The sequence below is a fragment of the Lutra lutra genome, chromosome 14 (assembly GCF_902655055.1).
Source record: "Lutra lutra chromosome 14, mLutLut1.2, whole genome shotgun sequence".
NCBI lineage: Eukaryota > Metazoa > Chordata > Mammalia > Carnivora > Mustelidae > Lutra > Lutra lutra.
This window is the reverse complement of record NC_062291.1, coordinates 55,014,729-55,030,435: the sequence shown is the minus strand read 5'-3', so window position 1 is coordinate 55,030,435 and position 15,707 is coordinate 55,014,729. Positions and strand designations below refer to the sequence as shown.

The following is a 15,707-nucleotide window of genomic DNA, read 5'->3' as shown; positions in this document are numbered from 1 at the left end:
TGGTCCTTTTCGCTTCCACATTTCCCAATTCCTAAGCGGGTGCCTGCGGGCACTGCGGGGGCCCCGGGAGTTGGGGTGTTGGTTTACACGTAGTGTTTGGTACACAAGCCATCAGAGATCCACCCACTTGCCTTTTCCCCTGCGCTCGGGACTGGAGAACTGGAGAGATCTGCCTTCTCTCCTCCCTCCCTCCTCCTCCACCCCGTCCTCCTCCCCCGGCAGAGCTGCGCGCCCAGAGCCCCAGCGCAGACTCGGCTCAACTCCGTTCGCTGGAACTTGCTTTCCGCCCAGGAAGAGCCATGCTTCGGGTGATAGTGGAATCTGCCAGCAATATTCCTAAAACGAAATTTGGGAAACCAGATCCTATCGTGTCTGTGATTTTCAAGGGTAAGGGAACTTTTTTCCTTTTTCTCAGGTCCTGTTGTGGAATGGGAAGTCTCCTGGGTCACACTCTTTGACACTCTGCGTTTAGTCGACTGATAAAGCAAAGCCTCTCTGGCTTTTGCTCATGTGTTACCTGCCCGCAGGTGAGGGGAGAGGACCGGTTTCCCTGGACGGCATTTCATTTTCCCCCAGGGTTTTGAGACTCATCCAATGGCCGGATGTTTTAACTCTACTGCTGTGATTTCTGTAAGCCTGTGTAGGGAAAAATTTGTTGATCCCCAAGTTTTAAGTCTCAGAAAGGCCTGTGTTGGTTCAAAGCAAGTTTGGGCAGTCTTGTTGCATGTTTATTGTCTTTGCTTTCCAGACATGGGTCACAGAGGAAAAAGTGCAGTTAAGTTGTTCCACATACCATTACTCCATCAAACAGCCCACTTGCTGCCTCTTCCTCACGGGACTTCTGGGAGCTGGGGTGAAGTTATTATTTCAGATTAGTTTGTTTTCATGTTGTTTTGTGCCGTCTTGTCATTGTTCTTCATCTCTCCAGACTTGGAGAGTGTGTGTTCATAGCTTTTAAATTGCTCACAGAGGAAAGAGCTCTGAACAAAGCAAGCCTGTGGTTTGGGCATCTACTTGGGTCTTGCTGGAATAACCTGGGGCAAGTGACCTCATTTCTCTGGATGTCAGTTCTCTTTTCTGTAAAAACAGTGAGGAGGGTTTATATTAGATCATCTTTACAAGGCCTACTGTAATTCCAGAAGTGTATTCTTTTATGACACTGGATTGCCATGGAGCGGGACTGGAGTGGCTAGTGTGATGGCTTACTTGCAGGCCTTCGAGATCCCAGTTTGGGCTGGGGTGATTTCCTCATTTGAGTTTAGGAGCTTTATCATTTTCTGTTCGTCCAAGGTCACTGGTAAGATTGCCAGCTCACTTCTTGGCAGGAGGGATGAGAACCCAAGGGAAAGACGGAGAAAGTAGGAGCCTTGCTGGGCACAGGGTTCCTGACCACACCTCTGACCACACCTCAAACATTTCTCTCTTCCTCCAGGAACCAACTACTTCTCCCTTCCAGTTTCTGGTTTATCTATGACTTTCTCCTTTCTTTTGTCTATTTTATCTCTCTATTTCCCTTCTCAAACCTATCTCTGTAAGGATGAGCAAGAAAATGAGAGAAATGAATCCCAAAGCTGTTCAATGGTTGTTTAGTTTAAAAAAAAAAAAAAGGGAGAAAAAAAAAGATTAGAGGGTAAAAGTTCAATTCTTAAAAAACAATGTGATTTGAAAAACTTTTTGGTGAATATCACACAGTCATGTTATGACAATGTTCCCTTGCACGTATTAGTTGCTTTTAAGTCTTTTGGTTTTCCTGGAAGTGATTGCATAATAGGAACATAACATGAAAAGTCTGTACGTTCACCATTGACATGTAAAGACATGTAAAAATATATTGGGTTCACCCTGGTGATTTCATTATTTGGGGCAAGTCCTGCAGATTATAGCGGAATTAGAATTTAACACTGGACTGAAATCTGACTTACATTTTGTCTTCAATGTATATGCAGCATTGGTCAAAACTTTTAATTGACTAAAAATATGCCTGAAGCTATCCACATAAGCACTCAGTGGAACATGGAAAACATCAGTTAAATTGGGCAAATGTAGTCTCTCCAATTATATTTACTAGATCATTTAAACTTGAGTCTCTCTTCCAGTCTCCTTTGGTTGTGTAAACTGGGTGGTGAAGTCAGTCATTCATTCATCTGACAAGCAACCTGACAGCAGAAACAATTCTGAGCTCAGAGTAGGAAGGCCCGGCCTCTGGCTGATAGTTCCTAAATGACCCAGATTTACCACCCAGGCCTCCAGTTTCTGAGCTGTGGAATGATGGGAACTGATCTCCCTGAGGTTCCTTCTGGTTGTCAAATCCCGCCATTTTATAGTTGCATGTATTGCTCTCACCAAGATGTGGAGTACTAGAGCTGATATAGTAACAGAAATGGCCCATTTCTTCCTCTCAACCTCTTTCAATAGTTTTAAACAGTGGTGAAGGCAAACGCTTTCCAGGTGTACCTCCGGTTTTAACACTGGGTATAATTAAGTAACATTAAGGGCTGACACAACTAAGGATGCTTCTTACGAAGATATGTCCATCCTAGGGAGTGGGGATGCGTGTCACAGTGTGGTGTGTGTGTGTCGGGGGGTGGAGAGTAACAGGTAAAAGGCCCTAAGGGAAGATCAAGGAAAGCCCCCGTGTTCACTGAAATGTAAAATGCTGACCTTGAATACATAAAATGGCAAGGTCAGGGCAAAAACCAATTCTCCTCCAACTCCAAGATGGTAGGAAGGATGTCCCAATGATGGGTGTTAAGGGTGATGACTGTATAGACCCCGAGGCCCCGTGAGACTGTAGTTCCCCTGTAGTAGGGAATGTGCTGCACTGCCAGCCACATGGTTTAGCCTTGACCTCAATCGTTTGTGTTCCAGCCTCGCCTGAGGTTGACAACCAAACTTCTTAGGACCTGGTAGGAGCCAGGAGGATTTGGGAGTTACTAGAGACGCTAGAGAATGAGAGAATGTCGTGGATGTTTCTCAGTGCAGGAGTACACAATGAAAACCATGAAGCTTATTTGATATTTCACATTGTTGGGGTGCACCAGCTTCTGGAAGCTACTCTGAATCTTAAGGCCAGAGCACCTGCAAGCCAGAGGAGGCCATCCTCTCTTGAGTTCCATGCAGACAGCCAGGCTGTGAAGCTGAATTGGGCTGAGATGCCTGCGACTTCTCTCATCTCCAAGACTTCATGATTCCCCCAACATAACAGGCTTAAAATTTGTTTTAAAATAATATTTAAGACATTATTAGTAAGAAAATAACACAAGATAAAAACAAAACAAACCATCCGGAAGGGATTATATGATTCAAAAGTAAAAACACTCCCCACATTCCTCATATTCTTTCTTTCTGTCCCCCCTTGTTACCTATGAATAACGAGTCAGAACAGGTTGATTTGAATTCTTCTTCACTTTCTGTTATCGACATGAAAGTTGTTGCAACAACTCCCTGTTAGCCGTGTTCCTGCTTCAGTGGATGCTCTTACAGTGCGGTCTTTGTGAATGTGTGCATTTCTGAAGGACAGATTATCTTTTTTGTTTTTTGCCTTTTTGTGTTGTGGCATTGTTTTCTGGTTTGTTTTTGTTTTGTTTTGTTTTGTTTTCTCTTAAAGATGGTTTTGCTGGTTATTGCCATAGATTTCCATTTTCCCTCTAGCTCATCTATTGCTTTGGTGTCAAATCTCTTAGCATTAGATTGACTGAGAGGAAATTTTTTTTGCAGTCCTTAATATTGCTATGCTTTTACAACATGACAACATTGTGTTCATATGAAACATCGAGCTCCTAGGTGTGACACATAATTGTTGCAACAATACATTTTTCTCATTCTTTCCTTATGATATTGTCCATTTCATTAGCCAGAATTTTCTGTTCTGGTCTTGTGTAGATCATTGCCTTGTGAAGTAGCTATTATTCCGGTGGTCACAAAATAATTGTCACATTATTACCTATTTTTTGGATACCTGTTATTTCATTTGGACATGTTTTTGGAGTGAAATCCTAGATATTTCTAGGACCTCCTTTCAAAAAGCTTATCAACTTTGTAGTCTTAATGAAACCACTTGAGCTCTCTGAGAACCCTTTCTTTTTCCTCTTTTGAAAAATGGAATTTTAATGGCTTATCCAAAGGGGATTAGATCTGTAGAGAAACCACAAGGCTGGGATATATGCAATAGAGACTTTTCTGACTATTTTAAGCAAAAACAGTTTGCTATTTGAAAATTTACAGTTAAATTTTTTAAAATAACCTTTTAAAGAAGCAGAAAAGCTATGAAATTCCATTTAAGAAGGATGAAGCATGATGGGAGAAAGATCCAATGGGTCTCATTCACTGTCATCTGTGAAGGCGCCTGGGGAGCAGCCCACACGGTGACTTGATTTACCCAGATACACCATGGGACTAGCGGAGAAGATTCCCACAGGCTCAACTGACAATTCTGTCATGCTGGTGCTCCCACAGAATTACTGTCCTACGTTTAAAAAACACTCAAGAAAGCAGAAGTGTTAATCTACTGAGTCATTTCCCTCACTTCCGGGAGTATGGAGCTTGGAAAATCACCACCTAAGGAAAGTGGCCCCACTTTATTGAATGAAGCATGGGAATTCTCAGAGGTATACTTCCTAAAGGCAGGTTTTACAGGCTTTCAGTCATTTACAAAACCACAATGCCTTTTAAAAAATGGATTAAATGGTTTGTTTTTCTTCCCCTCTCCCACAACATCTCTTACTTGCACGCATGCCCTCAAGGCATGCCCAAAGTTGCTGGTATTTGCTAGTTTGGGTTTGCTGGTGAGTTTCTCCATCCCCATGGGATTTCGCCCTGCCAGAAAGAAATGAAATTTTTTTTTTAAAGATTTTATTTATTTATTTGACAGAGAGATCACAAGCAGGCAGAGAGGCAGGCAGAGAGAGAGGAGGAAGCAGGCTCCCCGCCGAGCAGAGAGCCCGATGCGGGGCTCTATCCCAGGACTCCGAGATCATGACCTGAGCCGAAGGCAGTGGCTTAACCCACTGAACCACCCAGGCGCCCCAAGAAATGAGATTTTTATATCCTCTGCAACCCCTAGCACATCACTGATGTTGAATATACATTTTAGATGTTGGCCACGAAAGCAAGAGCCGGCACGAGATTTGAGACCGCTTAGTGCAATAAAGTCATTGATTCTCGGTCCTGAAAGGGACTATCAGAAGTCTCCCAATCTCCCTTCTTTCAGAAAGAATTAAACTTACTATTCCCTAAGGGGCTTTGTGGATGAAGCTTGGCAAAGGGTCACTTCACACATTCCTTTTTTTTTTTTTTTTAAGGCTTATTTATTTAAGTAAGCTCTACACCCAACGTGGGGCTCAAACTCATGACCCTGAGATCAAGAGTCACATGCTCTTCTAACTGAGCCAGCCAGGTGCCCTGTGCATTCCTGAACACTGAGCATCATCATTTCCTAGCACGTGTTACCCAGGCGCAAATTGGTGTTACAGTACTTTTTGCATTCTTGATGCTGCAGGGAAAATGTGAAATTGATGAGATTCTATGGTGAAAATTCATAGATGAACTGTTCATTGGCCTATAATACATAATGCATATGCCATGAGATGGCAGTGATTGCCTATCCGTGGTGTAATTTCTGTTGAACAACTGTCCTTTTGAGTAGGGTGAGTGGCTCCGAACATTCAGAAACAGCTGTGTGGACAACTGGCACCTTCAGCTTTATCAGCTAACTTAGCATTAGGTGTTTGGTTGCAAAGACTATTGGGCATTAGTTGCAAAGACTACTGGGCATTGGGCCCTGGGCTTTGGAGCCAGAGAGGCCTGAATAAAAATCCCATTTCCCATCCCCTTTACTTCCTGTGTGTTCATGGGCAAATGAATTAAGATTTTTGGCTTCGGTGTTCTTCTTCTTCTTCTTCTTTTTTTGAATTAACAGATAATGTATTGTTTGTTTTAGGGTTACAGGTCTGTGATTCCTCAGTCTTACACAATTCACAGCCCTCACCATAGCACATACCCTCCCCAGTGTCCATCACCCAGCCAGCCTATCCCTCCCACCTGCCTCCTCTCCAGCAACCCTCAGTTTGTTTCCTGAGATTAGGAGTTTCTTATGGTTTCTCTTCTCTGGTTTCATCTTGTTCCATTTTTCCCTCTCTTCCCCTATGATCCTCTGTCTTGTTTCTCAAAGTCCTTGTATCAGTGAGATCATAAGATACCAGCTTCAGTGTTTTCAGTAACATCTTTACCTGACAGGGTTGTTTGAGGATTAAATGAATATACATGTGAAATTGCACATGGGAACCCCTCAACTTCTCTTCCTATTCGATAACATTTGCTTTTATGAAGATCTACAAGCACCAGACAGTATGTGAGGGGTAAGTGTAGAAAAATATACATAATATGTTTTGGTCTCCTACGCCTAGGAAATCAACTTGTTAGAACATAGGAATGAGCTACAGACCAGAACAAACATATGGAATTACAATGTATGAGCAGACAGAAGAGGAATAACCTTTGTGGGGAAGTCTTCCTTGACTCAGTCTTAAACGTTGAGGAAATGGGACAGAAGTAACGAGAAGGAAGACATGTCAGGCTTCAGAACAGCGCAGAAAGGCCTGGGAGCCATGGCTTGTGTGGTGAGGTTGACAGAGGGTAATCCAGTGTGGTTAGGGATTGTGTTTTACTCATAACGCAGTGGGGAAATGCTAGGCAGCATTGCGAAGAATAGATGAGTACTAGAGAGGGTGATTAAAGCGCAGGTTGGGGCGAATGCTTTCCCGGGCAGAGGCCATTCATCCCAGGGCCAGAATGAGAAGGAAGGAACTAACATAAAAGATACTGAGAAAGCAGTCTGACTGAATTAAATGAGTACTGAAACCACACTGGTCAGGCTCATGGGGCCACCCTTCCTCACACTCTTCTGTGAAGTGGGACTCGCTCTAATACCCCCCCACCCCCTCACCCCCCCACCCCCGGCCTGGGGTGTTCACCCTGCCTGTGAGCACAGGGCTGTGTGGGGCGGCTCCGCAGGAGGCCAGCATGAGCACTGGAGCTAGAGAGAGAAGAAAGGCATAGAAATAAAAAGTGACAGGGAAGACAAATTTTACTGTTTTCCCAGAGGCCAGTGGGAAGCTAACCAAGCTGAGCTGTGGGTTCATTCACCTAAGGTCCTTCTCTCCCTACCCGGTTGGCCTGCCTGACAGAGAAGATGTCACGGCCAACAACTGCTTATGCAAGGAACCCACACCCGCAAGCTTGCTCAAATAAAATGTAGTTTTGTCTTTTTGGTTTTTTTCCCCAAAGCTAAAGAGAAATCTCCCAAAATCGAAATGATGGTCTTCACAGGAGCCAGAATTGTGTCAAGCAGGGTGGCGTTCACTCTCACTCCCCCAAGGACTATGGGCCACCATGCCTCTCTTCCTCCCTGCGCATGACATCCATTTTCTCTCTGCACAGTGGCTGCGTTCATGGAGCCTCTCACTCCTGCTTCTCTGCAATTGGCCCTGTGCACGGGGCTTTGAGTTACTATGAAGGTGACTTGGCCCAGATTCCCTGTCTCCTACAGCCTTGTTGTCTCTTCTTTGAGAGAAAGACACAGCTGGCTCAGTTTTGGTCAGGTGTTCGCCCCTGGTCTAGTCAGCTGTGCCAAGGGACACAGACACCCCAGACAGGTATCCCAGGTGCCCCTACTACACAAGCTGAGCGTTTTGGCCTGGACCCTGAACTACCTGGTCCACCTCCCTCTAGCTGGGGCATTGTCTGCTTTGCCATCCTCTGCCCAACCCCGCTCCATCCCCTAAAAGAGCCTCCTCCTTTTTGTAATCAGCACAATACATGTAAAGTGATGCGCTTTGGACTAGGCAGACTAAGTTTCACTCTTGGGTATGTCATTGGGAACTAAATATTTTTGATTAACTATATTTCTGAGCAATTATTTCTTCATCTGTAAAATGAGAATGATACATACCTCACAGGGACATTGTAAGGATCAACAATGATAAAATATTTACAACACTATCATAGTGTCTGGCACATAACACAGATCTTTCTTGACTTATGATGGGGTTACATTGCAATAAACCCATCGTACGTTAAAAATGCATTCAATACACCTCATCTACAGAACATCATAGCGTAGCCAAGCCCACCTTGAACATACTAGAACACTTACATTAGCTTACATCATCTGGACAAAAATCATCTACCACAAGGCCTGTTTTATAATCAGGTATCGAATATCTTGTGTAATTTATTGAATACTGTACTGAAAGTGAAAAACAGAGTGGCCGTCTGGGTGCAGAATGGTTGTGACTGTATCAGTCGTGTGCCCTTGTGATTGTGTGGGTGAGTGGCAGCTGTTCTCCCTGGCCCCGCCGCAGCACCAGGGGGGTATCACACAGCAGAGCGCTAGCCCAGGAAAACATCCGCATTCAAATTTCAAAGTACATTTCCATTGAATGCAGATTGCTTTTGCACTACCATAAAGTTGAAAAATTAAGTTGTACCATCCCAAGGCAGGGACCGTCTGTAGTTGTGTGGCAAACACTCGCTTTCTCTGCTTTCTATGTCCCCATTCCTTCTCCCACTGCTGGGGCAGGGCATACAAACCCCTGGGGACCATCTGAGGGGTGGCCCAGGCTTCGATGAAAAAATGGGATGCTTGGCAACTGTGGTGTATAAGCAGGTGGAAGGCAGAGCCAATGTCTGATTCTGTGAGGCGCCTTGTAACTTCTTGACCAGGCACGTGATTGCTTCTTTATTGTTGCTGTTCTTTTAACTGTAGTTAACTGTATATAGCATAACCATTACCATTGTTACCATTTTTAACTATACAGTTTAGTAGCATTAAGTACATTCCTGCCCTTGTACTATCATCTTTAGTCCCCAGAACTTTTTCGTCTTCCCAAACTGAAACTCTGTAGTCATTAAATAATAATTCCTCACACCCCCACACCCCCACCCCACCCCCACCCCCCAGCCCCTGGCAACTACCATTCTATTTTCTGTCTCTGTGAACTTGACTATCTGGGTACCTCATTTGAAGGAAATTATTCGCTATTTGTCCATTTGTGGCTGGCTTATTTCACTGGGCCCAAGGTCGTCAGGGTTCCTCCGTGTCGTAGGAGGTGTCAGAACATTTCCTCCTGGTAAGGCCACATTTTGTTTATCCGTTCCTCCATCAATGGACACTTGGGTTGCTTCAACTTTTGGCTACTGTGAGTACGGTAGCTCAGAACACGGGGATACAAATAACTGGTTTTGAGTTCCTGTTCTCAGTTCTTTGGGGCATAAAGCCCAACGTGGAATCTCTGGGTCATGCGGTAATTCTGTGTTTAAGGTTTTGAGCCACCTCGACACTGTTTTCCATACTGACAGCCTGATTTTACTAACGTTCCCACCGGCAGTGTACAGGGTTCCAATTTCTCCCCATCCTTGCCAAACACTTGTTTTCTGGTTTTGTTTTAATTCCATAATGGTCATCCTAATGGATGTGAACATAGTAGATTCTTAGCAACTCTCTGTTGACTTGGATTTTCAACTCACGCTTACCTCAGGAACTCAGAGGGAGGCTCTCTGCAGTGTAGTCGACAGCCGCAATGGCCAGCAGCAAGGCAAGCCCTTCTGTGATGAGGGGGGAGCCCGGCAGCAGCCTGAGAGAGGCTGATGGCCTGTTGGCAGTGGAGCCCTGGCCCTGTGATGTCTGTGTGGCCGAGGTCATGCCAAAAGCCATAGCAGCGCTGAAGGCAGATGAGCAGTAGTCTTGGTCCCCTGCAGTGCCAGGCCTTCTGGTTGGTCTGGGCTCCCCAGGGCAGGGCTGGAACCTGAGGTTCTCACAGGATCCCTCCATATATGTCTCTCCAGCATCCTGTACTCCTTCATGGCTCCTGTCAGAACACACAGTTATGTATTTGCCGGCTTAGTTGATTTCTGTCAGCCTCCTCCATCGGACAGTAAGCTTCATGAGGTCAGGGACTATCTCTTTCCCCAGCACCTTAACTTAGTGCTTGGCAGGTAGCAGATGAGCAGTAAGTAGTGATTGAATCAATGACTCCAGCTCCTCACCTGATTCACTCTGGTCACGTTACCAGACCAAAGGAGGTCCCCTCCGTCGAGAGTTAGACTACACCATGTGGCGTTGCCTCTCAGTGTCCTCTGCATCCATACAAACAAGGAGATCGTGGGAATGATTCCAATGGCATGGGAGGCTCCTTTTATTAGGGATCAGGATGACTATTTGGAGGGGGTTTTAAGGTTAGAGTACAGCTGAGGTAACTGTCTGTACTTTCTGGTTCATCTGCGTACAGATCCTCAGACGTTTCTCTTCCTGTTTCAGCAATTCGTTCCTTAGCGTCTAAAGATGAAATTGACAGGTAGAAACTTTTGGGAGTTTCCTGAGTTCTGGCAGTCAGTCCTGAGTTCATGGGGTCATTGGTGAATTCAGGGGTCAAGGAATCTCACCGGTGACAGTCACAGTCTCACAGGCCAGAGGGACCAGATGGGACCATATGGAACCAGATCCCTCTGCCTGCAAACTACAGAACTGATCTTGAGTCCTTAAGACTTCAGAGTTTCCACAGGCTGTTTGGGATCCATTAAGCTGCACCACAAAGGAAGCTGGAAGGCAGGGGAGCCCCAGCCAACCTCTGACCGTCATAGGAAGGCTTTGGTCTTATTAATGGCAAGGAACTTCTCTGAATCTCAGTCTTCCCAGCTGAAAAGTGGGTATAAGGCCTACTTCTAAAAGTTGTAAAAGTCAAACAAGATGATGTATTTAAGGTACTTGGACTAAAAATGGGTGTTTACTGGGGGCACCTGGCTGACTTAGTTGGAAGAATGTGCAACTCTTGATCTTGGGATTGTGAGTTTGAGCTCCACATTGGGTGTAGAGATTATGAAAAAATATCAGTAAACTTAAAAAAAATAGGTGTTTACTCTGCACATCTCTTGAAGTTTGGCTCTCTTTGCATGTGGCAAAGTAAAAAAATCAGTGGTCTAGGGGCACCTGGGAGGCTCAGTGGCTTAAAGCCTCTGCCTTCAGCTCAGGTCATGATCCCAGGGTCCTGGGATCGAGCCCAATATCGGCCTCTCTGCTCAGTGGGGAGCCTGCTTCCTTCTCTCTCTCTGCCTGCTTGTGATCTCTGTCAAATAAATAAATAAAATCTTTAAAAAATATCAGTGGTCTAGGTTAGGGACTAAGGAAGTAGGAAGTTTCCAAATCAAGTGAGGACAGCTGATGCCAGGCTTTTATGCTCTCCTTTCCCAAGGTGAAGCTATGAATCCAGAAACCCAGTCTAGGTAGGGTGCATATTTTATCAAAACAACTAGTCCATGTGGTGATAATAAGACAGGGTTTTACTCATTTTTACTTACTTCATTTGGCAGTCACTTATTTGTGTGATCAGAGCTCTCTCTTAAAACGTTCTAGGATGGTGGAGATGTTCGAGATCTGCCTTGCATGCGATGGTAGCCGCAAGTCACATGTGGCTGCTGAACACTGAAATGTGGCCAGTATGACTCGAGGAACTGAGTTTTTAATATCTTCTAGTTTTCATTGATTTAGATGTACACTGCCACAGGTGGTTATTACACAGCACAGAGAGCGGGAGGACAGCCACAGCTATAAGGAGTCCAGGACTTCCTCTCACTCACTGCTGCTCAGCGTCTCTGTGCCTTAGTTGTCCCATCTACAAAATGGGCATGGTAACAGTCCCCACTCCAGAGGGTAGTTGTGATGACCAGCATGAGTAAATAGAAAGCACATACGTAGGAAATGCTGTAAGCATTTGTTGCTGCTTAGGTCTTCCGGAGACTCTGACCTGGGGGGCAGGGGTGCAGATGGCCTGAGTACCATCCACTTGCCGTACCACCACGCTATTTATTAAACCCTGGCGCTATGCCCACACCTGTGCCTATTGCCTTGTTTAATCCTCATGGGCATTTTTAGGGAGTAGGTCTTAAACAATCATCTTCATTTTACACATGAGAAACTGAGGCAGGGACCAGTTCGATTCAGCTCGGGCCTGTCTGATTCCAGAATCTCCATGTGCATTCCCTGAGGTCAGCACGGGTAAGGAGGTAACACCCAACCTCTGCCCAAAACAACCAAGTCAGATTATGTGGTCTTTCTGCTCTGAGTGGCTCGAGTTGCTCAGCATGGAGGGGGATCATGGGGACCCAGGCTGAGAGAGGAAGAACACATACCAGGAACACAAGAACTTAAAAAAGAAAAGGAAAAAAAAAAAAGAAAGAAAAACAAAATACAGCCTTCCAGGGGTGAGTTTCCACAGGGTAATGAAAGCCTTTATGACTTGCCGTGACTCAGAAGCTCAGAGCTGACATCGCTCAGTGGTGAATCATTCCTCTGGGTAATGGAGTCGGAGCCATTTTATTAGCGGAGACTGAAACTCTAACATATTGCATGAAAAACATTAAAGCTCTAATATTTGAGTGGCGGGGGGGGTCCTCCATTACCTCACCTCTGCGTTCCCTCCAGTTTATTACTCTCATCATTGTTTCCATCCCCATAGCACAACTTACAAATTAAAAAAAAAAAAAAATCCTTTTCCTTATGTCCTTCATGATTAAAAAATTTTAAAAATTCTTTTTGCTTACCTTTCCTCCTGGGCGGAAATCACTGCCTGGATGGTCCCTGTCTCCCTCCCTTCTCTCATTTGCTGTCATGTCTCCCTACTGCTTCTCTCAAGCATAAATTCATTCAACAAATTTTGAAGATTTTATTTATTTATTTGACACAGAGAGATCACAAGTAGGCAAGTGGCAGACAGAAAGAGAGAGAGAGGGAAGCAGGTTTCCTGCTGAGCAGAGAGCCCGATGCGGGGCTCGATCCCAGGACTTTGAGATCATGACCTGAGCTGAAGGCAGAGGCTTAACCCACTGAGCCGCCCAGGCGCCCCTCATTCAACAAATTTAGATCAGGAGTGGACTCTGCCAGGCTGTGCGCTCAGCCCTGTAGTGATATCAGGTCAGGAACCAGTGAGACTTGTCCCTGGCGTCCAGGGGGGACAGATCCCTGCAGATCACCGTCCAGCTGTCAACCCAGTGAGGGTTCCATGAATTCAGAATTCACTGAGTTTAAACTCCTGGAAAGCTTGAACTTTTAAAAAAAAATCTCATTATTCGCAGATTATATTGATGATGAGAGCTAGTAAGTGCACCAAGTGCTTCATGTAAATATTTATTCACTTAATTCTCACGAAAAATGGAGTCCCTCTTATTACAGTTGAAGTCCCTCTTTTTGTGGGATTGGGGAGGGTGGAGTGCCTTGGTCAGGGTCCTGCAGCAGGTGTCAGGCAGAGCCCGGACCACCTGCCCACTGCTGGGACTGGAACGCCCCCGTGTCGGGGGCTGGGCCTCAGCCACAGGTACTTTCGTCCCACCTAGGGTAATGCACACACACAGGCTCAGGGCTCAGACCGCTGTGGCTGACTTCCAGGCTCTATCTCCTTCCCGTTGTATTTCCTTGGGCAAATTCAGCCCTGGTCATCTAGCCAGAGCAGTGCCAGGGCCTGGGCCATTGGTATTTGTGGACCTGACACTTTTGGCCTCAGAGGCCTCGTCCGGGGCTCCAGATGTCCTCTGGTTTGTCCCAGTGGGACGGACACATTAGGATGCCTTCCCCTGTGTGACATGGCTTGAGGAAGGGGCCTCCCTCCAGGGCACTTACAGTACAAAAAGCCCTTTCCTGGGCTTGGTCATTTGTCCTTCACAACAAGTCTGGTGGGGGCCCAGGGCATGGATTGTTTAGACTCATTTATCAGATGAGAAGATAGAGCTTCAGAGAGGTCAGGAGCAGCCAGAGCTGGGCAGCCAGGACGAGGCAAGGAGAGGCTAGAACCCCAGTCCTGAGAGGAAGATCCGTGCCCTTTCCCACTGCTATGCACGCGTCTGGCTTTCTCTGTGCTTGACATCTCTCCTCGTTAAGTCTACTTGCCATCCCTGTCCTGGACACTCCCAGTTCCCCGCTCTGCCTCATACCTGCAGCTGCTGAACAGCTGAGCTTACTAAAGAACCCCAAGGTCAAAGCCATCCCCAGTATAGGCAGGAGGATTGGGGATGGTGGATAAACCGCTGGTGATGGCAACAATCCACTGAAAGAGATTATTTACTGTGGGACACCAGGATCTGAGGCTCAGCGTAGTTCAGCTAGAAGTTTCTTGCTTAGAAGGGATGGAATGGAATTGAATTATCAAGATTTTGACTCAGTGCTTTGTGCTGATTTTCAAAATTCTTTTCTGGGACTATTTCGTTTTCTGTTGATACTATCTCTTGGAATCAGGGAGGCCAGAGGAATGAATCCTCTTCATGTTGTCTTTTGGAGGTAGTTTATGATTCTGATTCTGATCCAACACAAAGGGGTGTCCCCCGTGTCCTCAACACTCTTAGAATTCTCATCTGATTCTCAATACAGCCGGGCAGGGTGAGTTCTTCATCCTCTTCTATAGGGTTCTCAGGCCTTTAGAGGCCCTTCTGGAGCTCTAGGAACTTTCCATTTCCTTAGCTGGGTTGGAGGTGAATTTGTCAAATACCAGCCTTCATTCATTCTCTAGCGAATTGTCCCAGAAACATACCAGGCAGAGGAAGGAGAGGTTAAAAGGCTAGGAGCCAGAAAGCCGGCATTCAAATTCTGTCTTTGTTTCCTATTAGGAGGTGACCTTGAACAAGCTACTTAGTTTTACTGTGCCTCAAAATCAGAATAATAATAGTGACCATAACATGAGAAAGTGAAGAGTAACATAGACCAAGCTTTCCGAAGAGTGCCTGCTATACTGTGAGCCCTATGAATAGTAGCTCTTATTCCTGAATATTAGGTACCAATATTTATTAATGAAGAAATGTACATACAGAGTTGGATAACGGGCTCAGAGTCACACAGTTGGGAAATGGGGGAAACGTAGCAGGTCTCTGGCATCCTCAGCCCTCGGTGGAGGTTAAGAGCACAGGTTTGGAAATGAGATGGATGTGGGGACGCAGCTCCGCTCTGCCAACTTACTGGCTGGCTCTGTGATCCTGGGCAAGTCACCTCACATCACTGAAACCCAGTTTTCTCAGGGTGAAATGGCAGCACTGATGCCTCCATTGGAAGGATTAGACGTGAATGTGTTTAAAGTGCCTGGCACTTGGGGTGCCTGCGTGGCGCTGTGGGTTGAGCACTAACTCTTGGTTTCCGCTCAGGTCATGATCTCATGGGTCATGGGCTCTGCTCTTGGCGGGGGAGTCTGCTTGACATTCTCTCTCTGCTCCCTCCCTCAACAGATGGATAAATCTTAAAAAAAAAAAAAAAGAACAAAATAAGCGGCTGGCAGGGAGCATATGCTCACATGCAAAATAAATGCAGAAGCCCAAGAGTCACGTGATCGAGTTCTCCACCCAGGCAGCTGGTCCAGGCGCGGGTCCTACCTGGTATCCCTCCCCCAGCACCCCTGACCACTGGCGGAGCTGGGACACCCCCACCCCCACCCAGGGTCAGCTGTTGGGAAGGAGATCCTGCGGGCATTGGGCATTGGTTCAGATTGACTGGGCTTCCCCGCAGTTCCTTGGGAAGATTTCGTGTTTTTTTTGTTTGTTTGTTTGTTTTTTTAAGATTTTTTATTTATTTATTGGACAGAGAGAGATCACAAGTAGGCAGAGAGGCAGGCAGAGAGAGAGAGGAGGAAGCAGGCTCTCCACCAAGGAAAGAGCCCGATGTGGGGCTCAATCCCAGGACC

The 15,707-nt window shown here is 45.9% G+C and overlaps 1 protein-coding gene across 5 annotated transcripts in view; it reads left to right on the top strand.

Annotated features, from left to right (window-relative positions):
- Positions 1-145: 145 nt before the first annotated feature.
- The window catches only part of MYOF (myoferlin), a 154,587-nt gene continuing 139,025 nt past the window's right edge, over positions 146-15,707 (top strand). For 3 of the 5 annotated variants that reach the window (XM_047701817.1, XM_047701816.1, XM_047701814.1), the window contains exon 1: positions 148-387. In XM_047701817.1, the coding sequence (XP_047557773.1) occupies positions 300-387 (88 nt within the window). In that variant the 5' untranslated portion in view covers positions 148-299. Of the gene's footprint in view, positions 388-15,707 lie in introns of all 5 variants that reach the window. The other 2 variants (XM_047701818.1, XM_047701815.1) reach the window with 2 other exon arrangements.